The sequence below is a fragment of the Rhinolophus hipposideros genome (assembly GCF_964194185.1).
Source record: "Rhinolophus hipposideros genome assembly, chromosome: 12".
Taxonomy (NCBI): domain Eukaryota; kingdom Metazoa; phylum Chordata; class Mammalia; order Chiroptera; family Rhinolophidae; genus Rhinolophus; species Rhinolophus hipposideros.
In genome coordinates this window covers 3,491,212-3,511,700 of record NC_138058.1, presented here as the reverse complement: position 1 = coordinate 3,511,700, position 20,489 = coordinate 3,491,212, and the positions used below count along the sequence as shown (strand labels likewise).

Genomic DNA, 20,489 nt, shown 5'->3' with positions numbered 1-20,489 from the left:
GTACCTAGACCCGCCACACCTCAGGGAGGTCCTGAAGAGCCAAACTTTTGCCTCACTGCTTCCCTTGTTACACTGGACACCCCAGCAGGTAATGACTCCCTCCAGCTCACCTGATCACTGAAAATCCTATGAATGGCCTACTCTCAAAAGATTTATTGTTTCTGCTTTTGGTTGGATTCTCTCTAAAACTGCAGTCTGTGCGCACCTGACAACCATGCCGTGTTTCCCCAAAAATAAGACCTGCCCCGAAAATCAGCCCCAGTTAAGATCGTCAGCCAGACGGACACATTCAGTACATTATGACGATGTTCCAGAAGATGACATGACTGTATTTGAATAAAGGTAGACTGTGGTACATGAAAAAAGAAGACATCCCCTGAAAACAAGCCCTAATGGAGCAAAACTTAATATAAGACCCGGTCTTATTTTCCGGGAAACACGGTATAAGCACTAAGTAACTGGCGTTTTCAGGCTTAGCATCTAAACTGGGTTCCCGAGGTGCTTCCCAGCACCTTGGAGGAGAGGCTTTCCACCACAGGGCCATGGCTGTATGAGGGCAGGGTTCAACATTCTGCTTAGTTCTTTCATATCCCCAGAAGGGCTGGGCAAAGCGAGAGCCCTAAATCTGGCTGACTGGCAGACCAGGCAATGGACTCAGCTATTACACAGGCCGAGAAATTCAGTGTGGGGAACAGATGGCTGTTCAGACTCAAGTCCTATAATTGTAGACCATGTACTGTCACACTGGGCCAGGAGGGAAGAGTGTGAGATTCTACAACACAAGGGACAAGTCCCACGTGACAGTCAGGCGGTCCCTATCAAGGGCTGATGGCAGATATATGCAATATAAATCAAGGGCCTGGCCAAACAGCATTCCTATGTGGCTTCGCAATGTAGTTACACAAACACATTTTACAGCCCTCTGCGCTTGTCCTTGACTTTCTTTTTCCTCAGGCCTGGAGCTGAGTTCACCTAACTCAGCGAACTCACCTGATGTAGAAAGTCCCAGGTCACTAAAATAAGTCTCTCATGTGTAGCCCAGAGCTCATAGTCCCATATGAAATTAAAATGTAAAGAAAAGAAGCATAGTGTTTAAATTGTTCTATGTTAAGACATCCAGTTACAGCCGTTTATATACCAGATTTCCCTCGCCAGCATTTAGAGGGAAAAATGCAGTCTTTTGTCCTAACATATTAATCTTTAATGCTGTTTTCACAGTAACTTCTGTGAAGTAAATGTTTATAAAATTAGGTTTTATAAAGCAATGTAATCTACATAAAAGCACTTTTAAATGTAAAGATGAGGTATGTGTGTTAATTGTAATTATTACGATTGTAGCACTGAAAAAAAAAAATTAGAAAAACAGAATGAAAGCTTTCCTCCAAAATAGGACAGGTATTTCTCTGAAATACAGAGACTAGTGTTCCAGAACCTACAGAGGAAATTTTGAAAATATAACTAAAATGTACTTTTAACCAGATTCCCAAATAACTATGCAAGATTACGAGGTCAGACTAAATTTCTAATAGATTCTTACTTAGTACTTTTTTCTTGAATAAAATTTAAATGATTTTTGTAAATAAATTTGAGTTATTTTCTAATGTTTTATTGCAGTGATCACACAAACGCAGTCGATCGTCATTATTCAGAGTCCGTATTTGCCAGCTTGCTACTCACTAACATGTATTTGTAATTCCAAAAGTAATACTGTGGCGCTTTCATGTCATTCTCAGACATGTGCAGAGTGGCAAAAAATTTGAGTCATTTGATGTCCCGACCCGCGGGACATTACACGAGGGACCCTGAAGCACCTAGAAGGGAGGAAAATGGGAGACACAAAGACCAGAGACAAGATAGGAGTTCTGATCAAGTCTCTCTTTATTGCAGCTCAATCAGGGGTTATATACATTCTTTTGCTGGGTGGAGGGGCATTAACATAAGAAGGGTTGCCGCCGGCTAGAGGTCTTAAACCATCCAGACACCCCCTACAGAAATGTGGGTGTTATCTAAAGACCCAAGTAACTTCCTCTATCTCATGCTTCTCAGTTATGTGATGGTGCCTTACAGGCACCCGCCCCCTACAATTTGACACATACTTTTACCAGTCAAGGTGGAAGAAGGGTGACATTCTGCCTTCTTGTTTCAACTCATATTGCAAACAAGGGTCTTTCTCATGGTCTGTTTGTGCCCTTTGTGTGTGTGTGTGTGTGTGTGTGTGTGTGTGTGTGTGTGTGGTGGTTTTTGGGGAGGTTTCTTGGCATTTTTATGCTTTTTGTTGGCATTTTTGCTATTTAAAATGACCCCCACGGAGAGCGCTGAAGTGCTGTGTGTTTCTGAGCCCAAGAAGAGTAGGAGGTACTTGTGTGCTAGGTACGCCTCCTTCAGGCTTCAGTTACGGTGCTGTCGGCCAGAAGTTCAGTGTTTATGAGTCAACAATTCATATTAAATGAGGTGCCTTTAAACAGAAATAGACATAAAACAAGGTTATGTACTGATTGGTTGACGAAAATGTGACCAGAAGCTCGCAGGACCCTAACCCTGTATTTCTCCTAGGAGCAGGGGGTCAGTGTTTGCTAATTCAGTGTTCGTACTGACTTTATAGGACGTAACTGTCTCAAACAGTGAGCATGTACTGTACACGCATCTTGCCCTTAGGAGAATCCGTTCCCCTAGTGCTATCTTTGGCTCTCATGTCTGTCACTCGCCCCCTTTGCTGGTATTTGAAGGAAATCATGGGGGCTTCCCACCAGAGACGGCTGCCCAGCACAGTTCCCGTCACTAACACCCTTCATCCTTTCCCGGTCAGTGCTCTTCCTTGACCCAGGTCTGCGAAGTAACAGGACTTATCAAAGGAGGGAGAAAGAAGGAACATGGAATGGTAGAAACTGTGGGGCTTCCTAGCTGCTTCTTGGATTTTCAGTTAACTCACAGTGCTGGAAAGAAAAACAACTATAGGCAGACCTCAGACATACTGCGGGTTCAGTCCAGACCACTGTAATCTTTCTGTGGGTGGATGGTCTTGCCTTCGATTTGTAAAAAACGCAACATCTGTGAAGAGCAATAAAATGAATCGCAACAAAACGAGGTCTGCCTGGATCTTGCAACTGTCCTGCAACCCCATGTCAAGATGAAGTGTTGCCCACACTACTGGTTTTCCAACATGGCTACACATTCAAAACACCTGGAGAGCTTTAAAAATTACTGCTGCCTGGGTCATGATTTCATTGGCCATGGCCTCAGTGCTAGAATTTTTAAAAGCATCCCAGATTATTCAAATATGCAGAAAAGTTGGACAGCCACTGGCCTAAGTCACTGGTTTGGTTCTGCCTCGGGGCTGGGGCATGTGACCTGTAGGTTTCCATAACCCTCAGGAGTCTAGGATTAGAGGTAATCAATATTTTAGTAAATTGATTATTCGGTGTAACTCTTCTTGTAAAGCTTTGATTTAGGAAAAGAGTTGAAAAGCTTTGCTGTGATAGCCGAGGAAGTGTGGTATTAGAAAGACAAGAACATGCATTACAGGACAAGTTCAAGTCCCAGCCCTGTAGCTAACTAGCTGAAGGGGATTAGCTCTAAGGTCTAAGTTCTCCCCCATGCGAAAGGATTTGATGCCCAATGTCAGCCTCACCAGTTACATTGCAAAAAGGAACTGTTTGATGAATTATAGACTTCTCGTGCCAGTTTGAGACCTCAAACTATTATAAATGGAGTAGTCAGTGTGGATTCTTTGTTCTTAATATAGTAGATGGAACCATTATTTCTTTATAATTGGAATTCATGATCCAAATTTCATAGAAATTTATCACAATTGTAAGATAAACCCATGTATTTGATTCCACTTAATTTCAAAGTGCTCAGTGGTACTACAAGTCAACTATATTGTAACAGGCAGCCAATGTGCCTTCAACATTTGATAAGAATTAGTCATCAAACAAGAATTAAGCACCTGAATTGACTGCGTTCCTACTTTTCTTGTTGATAATGTAAGCTGGTTTTCTCTACTGCCCACACATCTTCCTAAGCTGTTCTCACCTATCTCAGCAGCCCCATCTTCCCGCAGTCTCACCAAACCTCTAACTGTTACCTGACTCTTACCACCCAGTTCATGCTTGTCCGCCCTTTGGTAAAAGCCACAAAAATGGGAAACCCACCTATGGTCGTTCTCCGAGTATCTCCAAGTTCTGTCTCACGCTGTTCCCTCTGCAGAAAGGTACGTCTGCTCCTCCTCCTGCCACGTGTCGTCTCTTTGATGAGGCCTTTCTCGGCCGTTCCAGAGAAAATCAACATTTTCCTTTTCAACACTCCCTTTGGCATTTCATCCACTACATCACGAAATGGTGCCAGACGTGAGGTGCCCAGGAAAGGAATCAGTGACATAACTTCCCAGTTGCATGGACTTTCATGCTGGTGGGAAAAACAAATACATACAACAGGCACTTCCTAATTATAGTATTTATCTTATAGTTTTGGAACCAGCTTATGCGTGTATGTGTTCCTTCTAATATTTAGGAGTTCCTCAAGGTCCTGCACAGTACCTGCCTGACACGTGGATCCCAGTCCCAGAAACTCATCACAGCCATACTGAACAATCCAAGCGTGGAAACGGATCAAACCAGAATTCCTTTTTCTGTCCCAGTCGCTGATTCTCACTAGCAATATTCCCTTTCTCTCTTCATATGGTGTTATTTTTTTCTCTATTAAATGTTTTCTCTATTAACAGGACTTGGTGGCACAAAGTACATCTCCTTTGAGGAACGGCAGTGGCATAACGACTGCTTTAACTGCAAGAAGTGTTCCCTCTCGCTGGTGGGCCGCGGCTTCCTCACAGAAAGGGATGACATCCTGTGCCCTGACTGCGGGAAAGACATCTGAAGTCAACACGAATTGCTGCTTGCGAAACACACAGATTTATATACTTTCTTTCTCAGCCAGGGAATATGTGTCCTGGTTCCCACCAGCCACTCCAGACTTTCCTCTTGTGCCTCTCAGCGATATTCACGTTTGTTTAAACCCTTGCATTCTTTGTACTAATTCAATCCCAGGGAAGGAGAAAACCCTTATGTAAACCTTAGGTGGGAAGGTAGTTTTGAATTTTTGGAATCAAGCAAGGCAAATCCAAGTGTAAAAATCCTAAAAAATGTATCTTTCTTTCGCTGTATATTTAATTTTTAAGTGCAATGAACATGTCACGAACTTGAAAGTTTTCCAACTAAATAAGGTAATGAAGAGTTGGTATTTACAACTGTGTAACTTCCTGTCATGTAAGGCCTAAAGCAAGAATATATGGCTTACAATAAAGTTATCCAGAACAAAATCTTTTGCCAACCACAGTGTCTGAAATAATGATTAAACATTAAGTTCTAAGTATAAATGACCCTGTATTGCATGGTCCACTGTTTACGGTGTGAAGTTCAAGTTCTGATGAGCTGGGTGAGTTAACTGAAATGGCATCACGCCTTTTATTTAAAACACAGCCCTCAGTCAGCACCACAATCTCTCCTTACTGCCTTCTCTTCACTCCCCCTTCCCAGACTCTCTCTCAGAATCCAGTTGTCTGCATCTGATGCAGTAACATGTGCTCCAAAATCTGAGCTAATTACGGTGACGGCAGTTTGGGGGTCACTTTTCTGGACAGAGCTCAATGCTTTCCCACCTTCATGGGTCCCTAGTTTACACTGACCTGCCTTCTCTTCCATAAAGTGAAGGAATACAAAAGGACACAGCACCTTGAGGCCAGAGATGACATCTTGTTTTATCTGTATATCTTCAACCCCTGAACAAGTCAGAGCATAATGGAAGCCTTCAGTGAATGTTTCTGAAAGAATAAGACAGACAGTAGAAACAGAGTGAGAGAGAGAGGGAGATAAAGAGACACTGCTGTAAAGTTAATGCTCTCAGCTCCTAGTTTGGCAGGACTCTGTAAAATCATCTTGGAAAGTAGACTATCCAATTGGAAAACACTGAGCTAATCTGTGAGATAGGACATTGCATATTTCTCTTTAGAATGGTAACAATAGTGGCCTCTTAACCTTCGTTTTCTAAGACAATGCAATATAATAAAATGATATGCTGTGCAGCAGGAAAATCGGGTGGGAAGCAAGTCCCATCTATACTGAGCACACGTCAAGTCAGTTCTCAATGCTAGTCACTGTGAGTCACTGGGAGAAATGTCTGATAATGTCTGAGGCAGGTCTTCTGGATTTATAGTTAGCTCGACAATTTGCCTAAAAAGAATAACTCCACCCCTTATCAGTTGTTTCTCCATCTTCTACTTCATAATATAAAAGTAAAAACATTCTTGCAAATGTGCTTTTTAAAATAAAAATAGCAAAATCCTACTGCCCCTCCCCAAAACAAGTAAAAGCTTTCCAGATTTCATGTGGAACATCCTTGTTTCTCATTAAAACCACAGATACACTAGATAATATCCATCCTGAAATTGCCCAACTTAAATGAATGGTGAGGGGGTTCCCCTGATCGCCAGTAGCTCCCGCTGGACTAATCCTCCCTCAAACGACAATCATTCAAGATAACATAACTTTTAAAACTTTGAAAATACTGGAGCATGACCCAAACAGAAAGACCGGAGGCGAGTGAACACTTGGTTATGACCATGGGTGGGTTTCCCATTTTTGTGGCTTTTACCAAAGGGCAGGCCCCAGTAGAGTAGCTAAAAGTCTGTTAGAAAAACTTCAGTCTTACCAGCTTGAAGAACCAGAGGCCTAAAGTCTCTAAAAGCATACAGCAAATGGAGAAACATTTACTCGGGAAAAATCGCATGTTGATAAGAACAGCAAAAGTCTGTGGCATTAGAGCCACAGCTTAATCCCATCCCACCCCCACTTCCCAGTTTCCTGTGACAGAAGCTCTACTCTGGGCGGGCGATGTACTCTAGGCCAGTACAGCCAAGTAGGTAAGGACACCCCCTGGCCTAGGGCTCTGCCCCAGGTGTGACAGGCTGACAATCCTGGGGTTCCAATCGGCCCTGACCCAGCCTGCTCCTGGGGTGGAGGTTCCACACTGGGAGGTCCTGCATTCCCAGCACCTACTTGTAGAGGAGGGGCTTTACTCCGGGAGGAGCAGGACACTGCCTAGCCCCACAGGGAGAGGCAGGCTCCAAACAGCAGCAATGCATAAGGGGACTGACTATATTTGGTACCAAGAATGGAGAAGCCTGTTCCTAAGGGGATTGTTAAAAACAATACAGATCTTGGTGGCACGCAATTAAGAGGGGGCTGGTAGCTCCATGATACTAGTAGCAAAAAGCAAAATGGCAGACCAGCCAGAAGTTTAACAGAGAGCACCAGGGAAAGAAACAGCTAAGAAAAGCCCTCTGGGGATCCAAATTATCCCTGTGGGCATGGACGGAGTGCGCCCACTCAGGAGCGATCAGAGTGGATGTGGAACAGACTTGAAAGCATTCTCCAAGCCACACACAGATCCTCAGCAAAGACAGAAGTCTTATTAGCTCAAAGTACTTAAGCAGGACCTCTGACCAAATACTGGTATAACAATTACTCATTAAAGCGACAATGCCAATAAAGAGATAAACATTAATTAAAAAGAGTCAAATGGAAATGCTGGAAGCTAAAAGTATAATAACCAAAATGAGAAATTTACTAGAGGGATTCAATAGTAGATATGAGTTGGGAGGAGAAAAAAATGTCAGTGAACTTGAAGATTATGAAATTTGAAAAACAAAGAATGAAGAAAAATGAACAGAGCCTCAGAAAAATGTGACACACCATTAACTGGACACCATATGCAAAAAGGGAGGACCAGAAGAGGAGAGAGAAAAGGGACAGAAAAAAAAATGTTTTAAGAATGAATGGCTGAAAAATGCACCCAAATTTTATGGAAAACATTAATCTAAAAATGATCCAAGAAGCTTGGCAAAGCTCAAAATAGGAAAAACACAGAGATCCACACCCAGACCCATCATAGTCAAAACATTGAAAGCCAGAGACAAAAGAAAAAAATCCTGAAAGAAGTAAAGTGAGATTGGAGCTGCTACACCAGCTTCCCGGAGAGCCTGGAGTTAGAGTAAAACCATACAGAAAGCCTGCCTCTACCACAGCTCTATCCAGCCCCTCTGCCAGTCAGGAATCACGACATTGGACCATATTTCTAACTGGCTCTGCAATAATACAGATCTATAATAAGCCTTTTTATTGAGCAAGACTTTATTAAATTGTGAAATAAAACACATAATACAGAAGACTACATAAAACAAATGTTAGGTAAAACTCAGTTGTGGAGATGGAAGTCAGAGTAATGGTTACTTCTCTGACTGGGAAGGGAGAGGAGGGAACTTTCTGGGATGCTGGAAATATTCTGTATTATGGTTGGCAAACTGTGGCCCAGGGACTAAATTATGCCTGCTGCCTGCTTTAAAAAATTTGTATTGGAACAGCCACGCCCATTCATTTACACATGGTATGGCCCACAAGGCCTAAAATTTGTACTATCTGGCCCTTTACAGAAAGTTTGCCAACACTTTATCTTGATCTGGGTAATGGTTACATATTTATAGATGGGTGGATGGATGGATAGGTACATAGATGATAGGTAGATAGGTAGATAGATATAGATATTGAGATCAATTCACTGAGTTATATGAAACTTTACACTTTACAATATCGTATGATATCTTCATTTAAAATATGCATGTTGTATTTTTTAGTTTCCTGTACTGAACAGTTATTTTAAACCTCTTCTTTTTTCTTTAACCATGGCAAGCAAACTCGCTCGATCTTTCCCTGAATATCCTAGTACATGCAAGCTCTGGGAGTCAGTCTCTAGCATCTGATGTTTCGGTGGCATCTTACACTCGGTCCACTGTTTCCTTGCATGCTTGGATACTTCGGACTTGTGCTAGTTGCTGCCTTTACAAAATTATCTGCATGTGTTTCTTGAGGCTTAGAAAGAGCGTGTCTTCCTGCCGAGATGAGTTCCACTGCCTCAGCCACACGCTTGGAGCACCACCAGACTAGAAGTACTTCCAAATCACTTCCACCATTTCTCTCACCATTCTAGGGGTGTAAATCTTCAGTACAAATCTGTAGGGCAGTCTGCTGGCTTGCTTCCAGCCTCCAGCCCACTGTGCCCCTTCTTCCTGTCCCTTTCCTGTTCCTCCTTCCTGTTTTCCCATTCTTTCTTCTTTTCTATTGCTTTTCCCTCCCTCCTGCAGCAAAGCAGGTTTACTTCTAATTCACCTTTACCACGTGGGATAGGGGGTGTTTGGGGTCATAGCTACCAGGTTTCCTATCTTGTGGGGAGTGGGGCTAACGTTCGCTCCTTTACCCCACAGTCACCTAAACCATGGCTTAGGTTTCAACAGCACATGAAGCAAAATGGTCTCCTTTTCGGGATTCTTATGTTCTCTTAGATGTTTGCCTGTCAGCTCTTTGGCGCTTTTGATTTAAAAAAAGAAAAAAGAAAAAAAAGAAAGAAAAAAAACGTTGTTGTTTTCCAGCAGAGTTGTCCCTTACATTTAAGAAGTCAGAGCAAGCTTTTTTCCTAATATTTACCATGAGAAAACCTAACGATAAACATTGCATTAATTACTTCCTATCTTTGTGACACATTCTGCAATGTTGAGACTTACATTTATCTGTCTTAAGCTCTAATTTAAATGCATAACTATCTTGTAGAATAAATTATATATTTATTAGAATAAATTATATACTTCAACTTTGTGGCGATATTTAATACTTAAGATATTGTAACATTCTTAATAAACTAGCCTATCTTCCACCAAAGCCATGCAAATGCAGTCACTGATGTCGCTGAAAACAGTTCCCTTATGAGGCAGTCCCCGTGCACAGACCTTCAACTCAGCCAACAGCTCACCAAAAGCGTCTGCTGTGATACACTGGGCCCTGGACTGACAACGATTACTACTGTCTCCATGTTGCCCTTGAGGGAAGTTTAAGCTCTGGAAAACCTTTAAAGAAACGTCTGCAAAAGACCTTAGTGCTGTTGGTGGAGAACGTTAGGCACTAGCCTAGAAACCCTTGTCATCCACATAGTGAAGCCCAGGGTGTATTTAGGACACATCACTCACTTGCCACAAATGGACACAATCCAATCTGTAGGCAGAGGGCCATCCTCCAGGCATACATCAGCCGAATAAATAAACCCTGATTCCCTCCGAAAAGACTGTTTTTTAATGAGCTATCCTAAAGCAGAATAAAGGTGGTATTGTGTACCAGTCATATTACTTTAGAAACGTAAAATATTTAAAATATAAAATCAATTTTCAATCATCTTTAGTGATGGTCATCCCGCTTTGAGGGCACCTCTTATTTGCTGTCTGGCCATTACATATATAACAGACAGAGGCGGCTTAGGGAGAAGGTATAAGGGAGGAACACAAAGAACTAACATCTGGAAGCGACTTAAGGATCAGGGTGAAATCTACATGCTTGACAGAGGAGGAAATGGAAGACCAGAAAGAATAAAGCTACAAGACTACAAAGGACCCAGGTCTCCTGACTCCTAGCCCATCATCCTTTCTCAGGGAGATTTTCTGATGGTACTACAAAACCAACCGCTATAAATTTTTATATTATGTACACCTTTTCTCTTCATTGGCCAAAGTGACTGTCCTAATGAATAACTGTTTTTGTACAAGCTGGTGCCATCATTCACTTGATTTCTGGGGTGAGAGTGGGACTGTTGTAGTACGGGACCTGTCTCTGGTTTAAGAAAAGAACAAGGGATCTTCTAGGCTTTACTCACTGCTCTGCACCGACTAACGGCAGCCCTTCAGAGAGGTCACTTTCGCTCCCTGGGCACCAGCTTCTTCTTTTGTAAAGTCAGAGTGCTGGAGTACATTGTGTTTAGAGCCTGAAAAAGAATGAGAAAAATACAAAATTTGACTTGTTTGATAAGTTAAGGGAAGGCTTTATATCCAAAATAAAACAAATTATTTTCTTAACGTAGAAATGACTATGGTGGAAATGCCACCTTTGTATATGAGCTCTTCTGAAACACTGAGAAGGAAGTAGCCAAGCAACTCACATGCCAACATGTACATAAACTAACAAACTGACCTTTCTTGGGGTGCCAAAAGAAACACAGAGAATAAATAAAACTCTATGACAAAAATAAGAGCAGTGCAACTGTATCCCAGACACTTACATATTAGCAGTTATACAATTAGAAGCATATGAATAAAAAAATCTCCCAGGTTCTGAAGGATCTTTTGAAAGAAAAGTCCATTCTCTGTTTTTGGTTGGTTTCCTCAGACCTCAAGGAATTAAAAACATAACTAGTAAACCACCTGGTACACAGGATACTCTGATTTAATTACTAATTGTTCTTCAGATTGCTTCTCAAATTATTTGAATGCGTAGAATGAATGAATTGAAGTGAATAAAACGGTAAAACCCCTTGAGGGCAGAGATCACGTCTTAATATTCCAACTTCATATTTAGAGTGTGAAATTACAGTCAACCTCTGTGCAATGAATGACATGTTTGCTCAGGGAGTTTTGTTTGTTTGTTGGTTGGTTGGTTGGTTGGTTGGTTGGTTGTTTCTTATTAAGAAAGTAGAGAAATTAACTTGACATTCTCTTTTCCATTAAAATGATAAAACTACAAATATATTTTTTAAGCAATAGCCAATAGAAACAATGGAAATGCCCATCCATAGACAATTAGATAAAGAAATGGTGGTATATTTATACAATGGAGTATTACTCTGCCATAAAAAAGAAAAAATCTTAATATTTGCAACAACATGCATGGACCTTGAGGGCATTATGTTAAGTGAAAATAGTCAGACTGACAAAGAAAAATACCATATGATCTCACTTATATGTAGAAGCTAAAGAACAGAATAAACAAGCAAACAAAACAGAAATAGACTGATAGATACAGGAAAAAAAATGATGGTTACCAGAAGAGAGAGAAGTTGAGGGATGAGGGAGAAAGAAAAGGGATTAGGAAATACAAATTAGTAGTCACAAAATACTCACAGGGATGTGAGACACAGTATGGGGAATATAGTCAATAATGTATAGATTACGTAGGGTGCCAGAGGGGTACTGCACTTAGGAGTGCACCATAAGGTGGGAAAAGGCGCACCACTACAAACTCAACAGAGGACAGAGGGCGTCACAGGGAACGACGCACGCTGGTGTCAAACACTTACCACTCAGCCTGCTCAAAATTCTGGGTATGCACAGCACTCACGGCGCAACCCCAATCAGAAAGGCAATTTCCTCAAAGAGGAATAGCTCCTTAGACGGTTCACGTCAATGCCTTTTACCACATTGTAAAGATTTAGAATTCTTGTGGAAGTTCATTCCTTTAAAACTCTACATTAGTTCATTTTTGTGCCTGAGAAAATGAATTGTTCAGTCTTCAAAATGGTCTAAACAATGTTTCTCTATATTCACCCGTAATACACACCATCAAACTATGTCCCTATGTCACTAGACACACCGGCAGATGATTGAGAGATGACCCACAGAGAGAGTTAGACAGCAGACACACAGTGCTTTCCCTGCTTTGGGAACAGGCCCTGTAGCCTACTCTCTCCCATTGAGGTACAAGTCTAGAAACATGGCCATGGGCCAAGTACTAGATCACAGGAAGGACTTCCTGTGAACTGGCCGGGTGTGAAAACGGTGCTATGCTCGGGTAAGACGATGTCCTTCCGTGTGTGAGAGACACACACACAATGAAGGGCCCGGCCACAAAGACGAACTCTCTGCGACAGGTTCAGCAAAACCTCTCCCTCGACCCTGAAGCTCCATCTGGCTCGTTCTGTAACCTCAGCCCCATTCAAAGGCAAACTCCTTAAGACAGTCCGTGTTTCTCTGTTCCCTTGGACAGCCCCACTGACTCTCTCCAGCCCACTCCACGCCACTCCACGGCCCCGCACCCCAAGTGCTCTGGCCAAGTCACCAGTCAACTCACTGCGCTGCAGGTACCCCCCTTCTCTGAGCTCACCTCTTAGCGCCACACCTCACCGGCACCTGGCAAGACTGTCACTACTTGAAAGGCTCTCTTTTCTTGAGTGCGTGACACTGATTTCCTGCTGCTCTCCCCCCGACCTCTCTTACTTTGTCTCCCTGCAGCAGACATGTCTCTTTTCTCTCGTCACCCGGAAACTAAAAGTTCCCAAGAGCTCGGCCCTCCTCTGGTTCTGCACCACCAGCTTTTAACCATATGAAGGTTAAAATCTAGTAACCATATGAAGGTTAAAATCTGAGAATCTAGTGACCGTGACAGTGTCTCCTGCATGCCAACACCCCCATGGTTACTCTGCACGGGCAACAGGGTCACCAGAAGCCCTGCAGCCATAGGCTCCCCCACAGGCCCTCCAGGAACCTAACCCCTCCGCACTCCTTCAATTCCAACCCACGTCTCCTGCCTCCATCACCTCCGAGAGGCACACAACTCCCAGGTTTCTTGCTCTGCTCCTTCCCAACTTTACACTCACACCTAAAAGCACCTCCTCGTAGCTCTCCTCAAGTGGAAGAGCCGTAAAAGCCAATCTCTCAGGCCTCCCCTTTCTCGGCCCTTCCTCTTGGCCGGGCCACAAGCAGAGGGCGCGAATCTCTAGTTCCCTGAACCTACCACGCACGCACACTGCTCACCTTCTCTTCCACCGCCCTCTGCCTTCTGCACTTCCCCGTCCGTCTGTCGAATACCTCCTCACCTTTCCAAAGCCACACCAGCGGGACGGGCAGTGTCTCCTGTGTCACTACCATTCTGTGTCTCTCTGAGGACACGAACAGGGACACATCTGGCTGCTGACACACAGGCACTAGCATACATACCGGGACTGGCTGAATTAACAACTAAATTCTTAAAGAGAACATAAAAGGAGAAAGAGAGGTCACCCGGAACACACGCCTGAACTCTGTTTCCCCAAAGGAACTTCTAACACTCAAACAAACATGGGCAAGAAGAAAAAGAAAGAAACTTAAGAAAATGCTCTGAAATCCCAAATTTCCTATTGCACACAAACGAGTGATTTTTCCCTAAAACACGAAACACCTCAAATCCGAGAGATTACTACTACTAAGTGAAAGAAATAGCAAGAGACCAAAATAATTTGATGACCACTTTCATATCATTAATGTTCTGCACTGAGACCTCCGCGTGTTTTATAAGGATTAATAACGGAGTCCACTGAAAGGAAGCTGAAGCAAAATGCCAAGTATTTCCTAAGAGCTTTAGTAACATTTTTCTTAGGATATAAAAATACGTACTCCAAAACTTACATTAGCTTTTGTCCACAAATGGTAGCTATGCAATTCGGGAACCCTGGGCTCTGTTTCTGGCGCAGGAAATGAGCCATCCGAAGTCTTCTTTGGAGAATGAGAAATACCGGGCCTCCGTGGAGACTCATGATGGCTGCAAAGGTTGAGCCTTTGCACCCCTGAGGAAGTGTGCACTCCTAAGGCGGGGAAAGGCGCACCCCTGCAAACTCAACAGAGGACAGAGGCGTCACAGGGAACGACGCACGCTGGTGTCAAACACTTACCACTCAGCCTGCTCAAAATTCTGGGTATGTACAGCACTCACGGCGCAACCCCAATCAGAAAGGCAATTTCCTCAAAGAGGAATAGCTCCTTAGACGGTTCACGTCAATGCGTTTTACCACATTGTAAAGATTTAGAATTCTTGTGGAAGTTCATTCCTTTAAAACTCTGCATTAGTTCATTTTGTGCCTGAGAAAATGAATTGTTCAGTCTTCAAAATGGTCTAAACAATATTCCTGTATATTCACACGTAATACACACAATCAAACTATGTCCCTATGTCACTAGACACACCGGTAGACGACTGAGAGATGACCCACAGAGAGAGGTACACAGCAGACACACAGACACAATGACAGACGGGCAGAAACCAAAGAGAAGCTGTCTTACAGGGCGGCCAGCGGGGTCTCAGCTCCCGCGCTCCCCACATAAGAACACAGGATGTGGCTAGACCAAAAAGGAACACCCACAGAGCCATAGGTAGGGGTGTCATCCCACTGTAGTCTCACTGGAGGCTGGATTCACAGGACGTGCCCCCTGCTGTCTGCTGTTCTGCCTGAAAATCGACCGACTCCACGCGACTCGACTCTCGACTCACCAACCAGCGCAGCCGCAGCAGCTCTATCAGGGGCCAATCGGCTACCCGGCTACAGCTGACGGCCAACTAGCCACAGCCGATGGCCATCCACTACCCAAGTCAGCAAGCCCCTCCCACGTGAGGCCTAGAGCCTGGAAACTGCTCTCTGAGGCTCTGTACCCACAGAAGCTCATGCAAATGGAGACGAGCTAGCACCAAAATAGATATACGATCAATATTCATCAAACTGCTGCCACTGAGCGGTAGAAATGAGGCAACCAGTCTTATGACAAGAACAGACAGCCTCCCCATGGGACTCCTTGATAGAGCTAACACCGTAGTAGGCCTGGAAATCTGAGGAAAAGCCACACAACTGGGATAATGGCTGTCTCCCCTAGAAAGTCCCCAAGAGCTGGCAACAGAAACCATGAATCCCTGCAAACGAAGACAAAGTTGGAAAAGAAGGCACCTCTGTCTTGGGCTAGCTCGGTCTCACCAGGAAACACTGCATGCTCGATTCCCACTTTACAGCCACCATGTTGGAGATGGAAGGAGAAGGAGACTGCAGAGTGGGTGAGGAGGTGGGGCCGCTCTGGGACTGGGGAGGGAGGACTCCTTCTGGAAAGGCGAGCCCCCGGGGGGAGTCTCCTTGGGAGAGGCTTCGGAGGTGTGCTGTGAGGGAGGGCCTGGCGGACACGGTGCAGGCTTCTCCGCTTCTCTGTAAGCGAGGTTAAAAACCAGAACCAAACAAACAAACCCAGACTGCCTTATGCCCTTTTGGGCCTGTGATGTGAGGAGGGTGGTGTGTAGACCCTCCCTGGGCTGTGCTGACCTCCCTCTGTGTGTGCTTGCTTAGGATTCGCCTGCCTAAGAAGAGAGGTTTCTAGGCATGAAGTAGAAGATACTGTGAAAAACAGTATATAACAGTCTAGAGGGTCGCTTTTTGCGATGGCACGTGTCTAGTCGCTGGTGTGACCTGGAGAGAGTGTAAAATTTATGTACAAATGGAGGCATCTTGTGTTGCTGATCCATCGATTGTTTGTTTGTTTCTTTCTAGGGCACCTTTACCCACTGTGTTCAGCTTGCTGCTTCCACTAGAAGAAAGAACCACACTTGTGTGTCACGTGCCAGTAAGTATATTTTTCTAAACCTTTCGCATAGCTCTTTTTCCGAGGTGAAAGAAAGGAGAAAAGGAATGAACTTATGAAGATGGGACTTGTTGTATAACACTAATGTAACGTAGGCATTTACAATAATCAAGCTTATTAGGAAAATAATTCACCCTAAAGAAAGAAGTTGTTGAATACCACGGTCTTAACTGTTTTCACAGTTATTCTGTGAGTAAAAATAAGGGCTTTAAGTCAATTGCGATCCAGGACAGATTTGCCCACCTACCTGCAGAAGACTCTGGACTCTTTGTCAGGAATTAATACGTCAATGAACGATAGCTGCATGAACTACAAATGTTTGGTGATTTTTGTTTGAAGGGGAAGAAAATCGGTGTTTAGGCTTGTAGCGGTGTACATTTTATTACTTTGTTTTCACATCATTCTCTGGGGCTCAGAACTTTTCATGTGTGCTGCAGGTATCTGTAGGTGCTTATTTCTAAATTTTCAGTGTGGCCCAACACGATAGGTCATTGTGCGTAATGAGGATAGAAAGCTCCAACACTGCTTACGTTTTTGAGCCATTTTATTTTCAGAACTTTGTCCCAAGCATATGTGCTGCATGCAGTGCCACCACCGAGGTTTTTGTCTTCTGCCTCCAGGGAGGCCTGGGAAACTCCAGCCCTGGGCGCCATCCACCCAACCACCTGTTTTTCTGAAGGCTTAAGAGCTCGGAGTGGTTTTTGCCTTTTTCCAGGGTTGTAGAAGAGAACAAAAGAGATTGTGCGGAAGCATCGGTAAGTGGTCCGCAGAGCCTAAGCTACTTTGTCGTTGGTCTTTTACAGAACAAGCTCCTTGGTAATTCTCCACTTTATGGGTAGCAAGTGCAGACAACCCGAATAGACAGGCTAGGGCCTGTGATCGACTAGCATGCGGCCATTATTGATCATGGTTTTGAATCCTATGTAATGACCTCCGAAATGGCTCATTTCCAATGTTAGGTGAGATCTAAAACTAACTAGAATATGATTCTAATTTTGTGACAACGTAAGAAGGATAGAAACTGGAAGGCGAATTCCCTGATACATTCATCGTGGCTCCTCTGAGACAGTGGGAAGCTTAGTGATGTTTATTAAGGGCTTCTTATTTTTATAAAGTAAGTCTCTACTCGCATTTTGTAGTATTTGACCTGAGAGGGAAGCGTGGAGGGAGGAAGCCGTCAAATGAGCACCTAGACATCAACTCATGGTGGCATAGTAGGAGAGGCTAACCTCACTCGAAAAACCCTAGTTTGCATGTCTCACGAGCAAAGCAGAAACAGGTGTACTTTTGCAGAAGTGTTTGAATGCTTACTAGAGAGGACGGACTTCACGTCGTCCATGAAAAGTACCAATAAAGAAGTCAAACACGGCAGCCTGGTTGGTTGCGTTTAGAAATCAGTTGGTCGAAGGAGCCTGTGGCTGAAGCGTCTAATGGTGAGTCAGCACAAATCTGGAAGGTTTGCTTGCATGGCTGTGAAATCCACACTGGTAACAGGCTCAAAATTTGAATTATAAGGGAGTTGATGCCCAAAGTGCATTCCTTACAAATTGAGGATTAGTCAATTAATGTACGAATGGGTTTTCTTTCTTCTTTGGTTTGGTTTCTCTTGATCTTTAAGAGTGACAAAAAGTCTTTCTCTAAAGAACAGCCTTGCAAAGTACATTCCTCAAAACCTGATCATTTCTATTTTCTCCTGAAGGTCTTTTTGGTTCATCATGGGTGCAAGGTGTTGTAGCTCACGTGATGGAGATAGTTTCTCTCAACACCGACCCCTCCGTTGTCATGACCTATGACGCTCTTCAGTGTGCGTTCTACGTGGGTCCTCCGGAGAGTGCAAACAGACGTAAGGATCAACGCAAGTGCCACTACTTAATATGAAAGGCCAGTGAATGCTGAAAACCCTGACACGTGTTCCTGGAGGAATTATTGGCGAAATCGATTGAGCTTCTCAGGAGAAAAAGAAAGATTATGTCATTAATAACTCGAATCTACGCTGAATTCTCACAAGAAAGTTACTCTTTTCATCTAATGATGATCTGTCTTCCCCCTTCTCATCATTTTGACTTAGGGGAGAGCACACTGTTTCTCTGAATAAGGGGCCAAGCCTGCACCGTGTCCGCCAGGCCCTCCCTCACAGCACACCTCTGAAGCCTCTCCCAAGGAGACTCCCCCCGGGGGCTGGCCTTTCCAGAAGGAGTCCTCCCTCCCCAGTCCCAGAGCGACCCCACCTCCTCACCCACACTGCAGTCTCCTTCTCCTTCCGTCTCCAACATGGCGGCTGTAAAGTGGGAATCGAGCGTGCAGTGTTTCCTGGTGAGACCAGCTAGCCCAAGACAGAGATGCCTGCTTTTCCAACTTTGTCTTCGTTTGCAGGGAGTCATGGTTTCTGTTGCCAGCTCTTGGGGACTTTCTAGGGGAGACAGCCATTATCCCAGTTGTGTGGCTTTTCCTCAGATTTCCAGGCCTACTACGGTGTTAGCTCTATCAAGGAGTCCCACGGGGAGGCTGTCTGTTCTTGTCATAAGACTGGTTGCCTCATTTCTACCGCTCAGTGGCAGCAGTTTGATGAATATCGATCGTATATCTATTTTGGTGCTAGCTCGTCTCCATTTGCATGAGCTTCTGTGGGTACAGAGCCTCAGAGAGCAGTTTCCAGGCTCTAGGCCTCACGTGGGAGGGGCTTGCTGACTTGGGTAGTGGATGGCCATCGGCTGTGGCTAGTTGGCCGTCAGCTGTAGTTGGGTAGCCGATTGGCCCCTGATAGAGCTGCCGCGGCTGCGCTGGTTGGTGAGTCGAGAGTCGAGTCGAGTGGAGTCGGTCGATTTTCAGGCAGAACAGCAGACAGCAGGGCACACGTCCTGTGAATCCAGCCTCCAGTGAGACTACAGTGGGATGACACCCCTACCTATGGCTCTGTGGGTGTTCCTTTTTGGTCTAGCCACATCCTGTGTTCTTATGTGGGGAGCGCGGGAGCTGAGACCCCACTGGCCGCCCTGCACGACAGCTTCTCTTGGGTTTCTGCCCGTCTGTCATTGTGTCTGTGTGTCTGCTGTGTACCTCTCTCTGTGGGTCATCTCTCAGTCGTCTACCGGTGTGTCTAGTGACATAGGGACATAGTTTGATTGTGTGTATTACGTGTGAATATACAGGAATATTGTTTAGACCATTTTGAAGACTGAACAATTCATTTTCTCAGGCACAAAATGAACTAATGCAGAGTTTTAAAGGAATGAACTTCCACAAGAATTCTAAATCTTTACAATGTGGTAAAACGCATTGACGGGAACCGTCGAAGGAGCTGTTCCTCTTTGAGGAAATTGCCTTTCTGATTGGGGTTGCACCGTGAGTGCTGTGCATACCCAGAACTTTGAGCAGGCTGAGTGGTAAGTGTTTGACACCATCGTGCGTCGTTCCCTGTGACGCCCTCTGTCCTCTGTTGAGTTTGCAGGGGTGCACCTTCCCCCGCCTTAGGAGTGCACACTTCCTCAGGGGTACAAAGGCTCAACTTTTGCAGCCATCATGAGTCTCCACGGAGGCTCGGTATTTCTCATTCTCCAAAGAAGAATTCGGATGGCACATTTCCTGCGCCAGAAACAGAGCCAAGGGTTCCCAAACTGCATAGCAACCATTTGTGGACAAAAGCTAATGTAAGTTTTGGAGTACGTATTTTTATATCCTAAGAAAAATGTTACTAAAGCTCTTAGGAAATACTTGGTATTTTGCTTCAGCTTCCTTTCAGTGGACTCCGTTATTAATCCTTATAAAACACGCGGAGTTCTGAGTGCAGAACATTAATGATATGAAAGTGGTCATCAAATTATTTTGGTCTCTTGCTATTTCTTTCACTTAGTAGTAGTAATCTCTCGGATTTGAGGTGTTTCGTGTTTTAGGGAGAAATCACTCGTTTGTGTGCAATAGGAAATTTGGGATTTCAGAGCATTTTCTTAAGTTTCTTTCTTTTTCTTCTTGCCCATGTTTGTTTGAGTGTTAGAAGTTCCTTTGGGGAAACAGAGTTCAGGCGTGTGTTCCGGGTGACCTCTCTTTCTCCTTTTATGTTCTCTTTAAGAATTTAGTTGTTAATTCAGCCAGTCCCGGTATGTATGCTAGTGCCTGTGTGTCAGCAGCCAGATGTGTCCCTGTCCGTGTCCTCAGAGAGACACAGAAGGGTGGTGACACAGGAGACACTGCCCGTCCCGCTGGTGTGGCTTTGGAAAGGTGAGGAGGTATTCGGCAGACGGACGGGGAAGTGCAGAAGGCAGAG

General features: G+C 44.3%; 1 protein-coding gene and 1 long non-coding RNA gene across 14 annotated transcripts in view; one reads left to right on the top strand and one right to left on the bottom strand.

Annotated features, from left to right (window-relative positions):
• The window catches only part of FHL2 (four and a half LIM domains 2), a 66,285-nt gene extending 60,003 nt beyond the window's left edge, over positions 1-6,282 (top strand). For all 13 annotated transcript variants that reach the window (XM_081068179.1, XM_081068185.1, XM_081068180.1 and 10 more), the window contains one exon: positions 4,721-6,282. In XM_081068179.1, the coding sequence (XP_080924305.1) occupies positions 4,721-4,872 (152 nt within the window). In that variant the 3' untranslated portion in view covers positions 4,873-6,282. The remainder of the gene's footprint in view (positions 1-4,720) is intronic.
• On the bottom strand, positions 1,863-10,981 carry LOC308505615. The gene is made up of 4 exons (XR_013994603.1): positions 10,744-10,981; positions 5,727-5,815; positions 4,152-4,404; positions 1,863-3,048 (listed from the first exon to the last, which is right to left on the bottom strand). It is a non-coding gene; the product is annotated as an uncharacterized lncRNA (long non-coding RNA).
• Positions 10,982-20,489: the final 9,508 nt, after the last annotated feature.